Here is a 6433-nt window from a genome sequence, read left to right on the forward strand (position 1 = left end):
GAGCTCCGCGGCGATTTGGTTAAGAGACCGGTTTAGACGGAAGATGCCAGTGAAAGTGGTGGCGATTGAGGAGTGGTTGGACGTGCCAGTATTTTTCAAATACTAATTGGGATGAGGGCTTGCCGTTAGAGAAAATTGCCCGGAAGAAGAGCCATTTCGGTGTTATGTCGTTCATTTCGTGAAGAGTCTCGTCCGGCATCGGGCGACACATCACTTTCGTCAAAAGGTGTGCAGGTACTGGAGGCTGCAGTAGGGGCTGAGAAGCTGGTGGGGTCGGGCGTTTTTGGTGGCTCGGTTTTACGGGGTTGTCCACTTTTGAGCGGTAGCTGGGAGGCTCACTGCTAGCGGGGCAGGCGGACTTGTGGAGCTTAATCGGAAGGAGTTGGGTGTACCTTCATTTTTAGGTGCACGGGTTTGGGATTTAAGGTCACGGAGTTCGGATTCAAGGTTGTTTACATTGGCAAAGCTAGTGAGCATTTGGTGCATGGTTGATTTACATTGGTCGTCAGTCAGAGGCTCCTTGGAGATGGGCCCTTCATTGTTCGGGGTTGGTAGAGGCAAGCAAGCGTGTGACCGGCTATCAAAACGGTCGCTCGGTGTACACTGTTTGTGTAAATGGTATTCCTCATATTCCTCATAGTAACTGGAATGTGTGAACGGAATAGTATACGTTAAACTTCTGTTTTAAAAGTACTAGGAGTCTAAGACTCACACTTCACGGTAAATACAATAATAAAAATAGATATTGTTTTATTTATTTAATTTTTAGATAAAATAAAACTAAAATATGTAGCTACGTTATCAAATAACTATCTGTCTTACTATGACTCATAGCACCTTTACATCGAAGTTCTGCGTCGATTGCCTTTAATCTGTGCTAAGGCGGAGATAGCATTTACTAGGGACCCCACACCTGAGAATGAAGAAAAGGCAGCAATCCACGTGACGCTGGCCCGTTTGGTTTCGGAGGCCCAGCACTCGATTTCTACGTTGGATAAGGGAACGATGACGCATGTGTAGGAGGCCACGAAAACTATTCATCTCTTTCGTGGATAACTTCGCCAACTTCGCAAATGTTCATACGATATCAACTGCCCGGTTACCTAATAGAATGGCGGACGTTATGAAGCAACTTAGCACTGTGAAACGAAGAATTGGCCGCATATAGCCGATACCTCAAGTGGCACCTTGCGATAATGTGCCCGATACTCGTAGGGAGCGGATGTTGCAACACGCTCAGAACGGGCAAAAGAAATTCCGACACCTGATCAGATACCGGCCGACTTTTATGGCTCGGGTCGTGGTCAGAAATCGTCAGCTGTGATGAAATCTCCTGGAGAAACTTGCACTTGGCAATGAACACTCCCCAAAATCTGTCATCGTCGGCAAAATGTTCCTTCACTGCATTTCGCAGAGTGATGAAATCTCTACGACAACTGATTAATCAAAGTGATAAGCTTCAACGTCATCGTCGTTAACGATCACCAGTAGAGAAGAAGGATAATTGTCAGGATACTGCAAATGCACCTATTGATACGCCTGCTTATCGTAAACATTTTCCTGTTAATCACGATCGTTACTTAGAGGACCCACGGGATGTAAACTGATGCAAGATATCAGCACCCAAAAAATCGTGCATTACTGAGTCTACCGCGGCAGAGATGAAGATAAAGGTGTTCGAGCTTACTCAACGTATGATGCTAGCGGAAGGTGAGGGGCGTATAGAAGGCATACGTGTGTTGTAGAGTCTAATTCGTACATCCAATGAGATGAAGATGTAGGTGTTCCAGCTTACCCAACGTATGATGCAAGCGGAAGCTGAGTGGGGTATAGAAGATACACGTGTGTTGTAGAGTCTAATTCGTACATCTAATGAGACTCTTAAGACATACTCAATAGCGCTAGACAAACGGATGCCAAAAGAATGGCCACCTTGTCCATAGGGCGGCGATTTCTAGATCACCCGCAGAAGATGCAGTTGAATGCGTTTTATCTTAGACTGGCATAAGAATGCGAAATGTCACAAGTTAGACACAGTTCATATGCAGATGATCCTACATAGGGCGCTCCAGAAAGAAGGGCCACTTAAGGCGCTATTAGACTTTTTTGTGGAGAACGAGCAAAAATTGCAGTTTATGTCGTATGAGGACGACACCGCCCTTATTGTACGCACACAAGAACAGAACTTAGAGGATAATGCATACAGACAGGTGCTAGCGTACAAACTGAGACCAACGGTACCGCTTGACAAGCAAATTCGTGATTTTGATCACAAAGAAGAATTTGTGGAGATGCGATACACAGTATGAGAATCTTGTACGTTTATATAGCAACCATGGTGTGCTCAATCCTATACATTAAGCCGTGGGGGGATCATACTACCGTGATACTCTTCGTATATACCCACATTGGCGAGACTACTCATCTGAGAAGATGCGTGACGTATTTCGTGTGAACATTGACAAGGCAGAAGAATATTGTCGGGTAAATTTCTTGCGAACACAACAGATCCAGGGGAATTTGTGTTCACGCTCGATTTGCGCGTTGGCGCTAATGCACGAGCTAACCCGCATGCGCCACCAGCATCAAATCCTCATATTTGTTGTCGGTCATGCGAGCAGAATCTTCCGCCGGGACCAGGACATGCGTACCCCTGTCCTAAACAACAGCTACCGACAGTCCAGACCAACACGGGTAGACACACAAAGCCTAGTGGAGCCCCTGTGCAACGTAGATCAACCACTGATGTATATTCATGACTTGGTCGACGAGCCGTATGTACAGAAAGACGATGAGTTGATGGAAGACGAGCCAGTACCTGATAGTTGGGAAGCTGGAACAGATTCGGAGTAAAAGGTTGGGGTGCCTGACCTGAACATGTGCATGCCATTTGGTCGTACGACAACAAGAATATTTGCAGTAAACGATAAATTGTTTTCTGCTGACAACCGTGTTTATGTTACTTTACAAGTGAACGGCCATGACATGCACACCCTTATTGGCACGGGGGCAAACCACTTAGTCATCACTCAGGCATCCGCAGTTAAGGCATAGCTATTTGTCACATCACCGGGTAAGAATAGCTACCTGTATTTGGCGGACAAAGCTTTCCGGACTTCACGCTTGGGTAAGGTACAATCATCGAAGGCTCTACAATATCGACGTAGTATTTACCATCTGAGGAAGTTGTGAGAATAGGCAACAGTGTGTTGTGTTGATCATTGGTTATTCCTGGCATAGTAACACAGCTTATATGAATAGCCGGCTCCGTAAGTTTGTTGTGTGCAAATACAATTATCTGTCCGTTCTTGTATAGCAGTATACTTCTGCTTTCGATATCATCTACATATATATATCGGAGAGAGTCTATCAATTGTGCCCGTTATTCACCGAATTTGCGCTTGAATATTTTGCTGACTGCATTATTATTCAATAATCATAGCTTCATCAGTCTCTGAAAGATATCTGTATGTGCACTATTCAATTCTAGTCTGCATATTGAGTCCACGGGCAATGTAGTCGCTGTGTATTGGTCGCCCGGCGGCAATGATAGGTGTTTGCTGTCCTGCTTAAAAAAAATTATGTGCTCCAGATGTACAACTGTGCAGCTGTTGTCCGAACATCATAGTTTTACCTTGGTAGCGGCAACCTCGCGACTCTGAATTTGCGATGCGTGTTTGCTCAGCAAAGAACAACAATTTGGGTATGCAGTCTTGACTAACTTGAGCACTTATTAATCAGTATTGCACAGACCCTGCGTGCACACTACCTTCGTTAACATTATCGTAATCTTTTGATTTGTTGTGAAGTAAAGATGCGTAGTCTTCAATTTGAATATCAATATGTTTCAAATCCAACTGCAATGGTTTGTTTGTGAACGTATTGTAACTTATACGTACGTTTTTTAATTAGGAATACGAAATCTGATCTTTTGCGTACCCACCTGGGATAGGTATTATTTCTTTCATACACGATCGTGGTTGCATAGAGTGGAGATTCAGTATTGCCCGACAAGGAGCCAACAGATCTTGGCAAGTAAACACTCACAAGGAGATCCTATTTGATGAACACAAAAAATGGCACGGAAGTGCCAGACACAGCTATTTATACAATCTTATAAAAAATAAAGGTCCTTATTCTTTTACTCTACTTGCCAGTCAGTGCATTCGCTTTTGATCAGAGCTCGGAATTCTTGTACATCTTCTATTAGATCAGCCTGCTTCTCGTGTTCATTCTCCTGCTCTTCGGCCTTTAGCATATCGTGCTTCATTTTGTACTGTCTTTTCAAATAAGCAGTTGTCCTGGCCTTGCGCTCGTGGTCTACGGCTAAACTACAAACATGCGTCGACATTGGAAATAACTGTGATGGCCCTCGCCTTTTAACTTTCGCTTCGGCAAAGGATTTATTCCTCGCTTTCGGTTAGCATGCATAATGAAGTCCGCTGCTGTCAAAGGATGGAAGTCTTCATCTTTGAAGTGATTACTATAACCTTTAGCTGAGAGTGTCTTGAAATAGTCTTTTGGCCAAAGCACGGGATACGCCTTCACCCACTGGTCGAACAAAGAGCTGCCTTCGATATTATCGGGAGCCGGAAACTTATACGTCTACGTGCGATTCTTATCTCTGGCCCGACTGTATTATAAGCATCAACAACACAGATAACCATTGCTACATCACAAGAAGAACGGAACGACGTACATACAACATAATCACATATATGAGGCTATATGTGTGTTTTTAGTATGAATACATGACCATCTTGTCTTCTATAGAGGGTCATGATGAATAGCGATGTTTCCAGCGTGTGTTGACATCTTGTTTTGGCGCCACCAAAAAAAAATGGGCAACTAAATCATCTTAATTTTTAAATCAATCGATTCTGGTTGGTTAATATATTTTTTGGATATTCTAGAAAATCGGCCAATAAAACCTCAAGCGGAATTGGTATATACCCTCTTGTGCCGGGCAAAAGAGTCAGCCGGCCTGTCCTACGGACTTGACAGACTCGTCCGTTCTCCCATATTTATATTTCACACTTCTCTCTACTAGTAGAGAGGGTCATGACTCACGACTGTATGTATGTATCCCAAATTTTGTCTCGAATTGTATATGTATTAAATATTTTCCCCGCAGGGCATATATGCTGTGAAGGGTGTGTGTATTTTATCTTCTTCAGTTTCTTCGGTTTGATTTGAATTTGTATACTGGACCTGCAGGAAGATTGAAAATGAACCATATTTGATAGCCAATATAATGATCGCTTAGGAAATCGAAATCTATTGGTGTAAATTGGCGCATAAAACCGTACTATCTCAGTCTAATTTTCAGAAGGCTATGCCACAGTACACAAATATAAATACAAGAAATTATCATTCACCTACTGATTTTAAAAACAGACTTTGAGATACACAGGTTGATCATTGTTACACACCACTGTACTAGTATAAATCGTTGACGCATACAGTGTATGCAAACAAGCACACGCACATGCGATGTACCGAATCAAAAGAAATACACGCATACAGTGTACACAAACATGCATACAAGCACACGCACACTGTGGTACATAGCAGAGTACACGCATACGTACATACACGCGGAAAACGCACTGCATACAAACAAGCACACGCACACATACATAGAAAAATACATGCATACGTACTTGCACGCGGATAACGCACTGCATACAAGTACACGCACACATTATAGCAAAATACACGTACACGTACATACACGCAGATAATGCACACGTGCATACACGCTGATAACGCCCACATACATAGCATAATACACGCACACGTACATACACGCAGATAATGCACACGTACATACACGCGGATAACTCTCACATACATAGCACAATACACGCACACGTACATACACGCGGATTATGCACACGTACATATGCGCGGATAACGCACACATACATAGCAAAATACACGCACACGTTCACACACGCTGATAACGCACACATACATAGGCACATGTAGCGCTTCGCAAATATTCATTCCAGCCACAATAGATGTTGTAGCGCTGTTATAGCGTATCGTAGCTATGTCGCAACGTGGTATCTGAAATCACTATTAAAAAAATGTTCAATTTAGGAGGCTATGATATATTTTTCACTTCCCCATATTTATTTTTCACGACGGACCTTTGATTCAAATTTTCGCCTCCGAAACGTAAATCTCGGTGACCAGTAGGTCACCAGTGTAGAACTGAATACCACTTTCAAAAAAAACCCCACAGACCCCACCAAAACGTTGACTTGAAATTTGGATTTTCAATCAAAAAAAAATATTATTTAATATCCAGTAGGGAGTCTGGGGATCCCACAGTCCCACAGTCCCACATCCGCGAAAAATGTCGGGCCAGGCCGAAGCCCCAATTGAGACGTTCGTCCCCAACGACTCCTTACCCAATGACCAATGG

At 43.3% G+C, this 6433-nt stretch overlaps 1 protein-coding gene across 1 annotated transcript; it reads left to right on the plus strand.

The window, feature by feature from the left end:
* Positions 1 to 2042: 2042 nt before the first annotated feature.
* SARC_01915 (hypothetical protein) lies at positions 2043 to 2853 on the plus strand (the record flags this gene model as incomplete). Its single annotated transcript, XM_014304350.1, has 2 exons — positions 2043 to 2303; positions 2509 to 2853. The coding sequence occupies 2 exons, from the start codon at positions 2043 to 2045 to the stop codon at positions 2851 to 2853; spliced, it is 606 nt and encodes a 201-aa protein (XP_014159825.1).
* Positions 2854 to 6433: the final 3580 nt, after the last annotated feature.

This window comes from Sphaeroforma arctica (genome assembly GCF_001186125.1).
Source record: "Sphaeroforma arctica JP610 unplaced genomic scaffold supercont1.81, whole genome shotgun sequence".
In the NCBI taxonomy this organism is placed as follows: domain Eukaryota; class Ichthyosporea; order Ichthyophonida; genus Sphaeroforma; species Sphaeroforma arctica.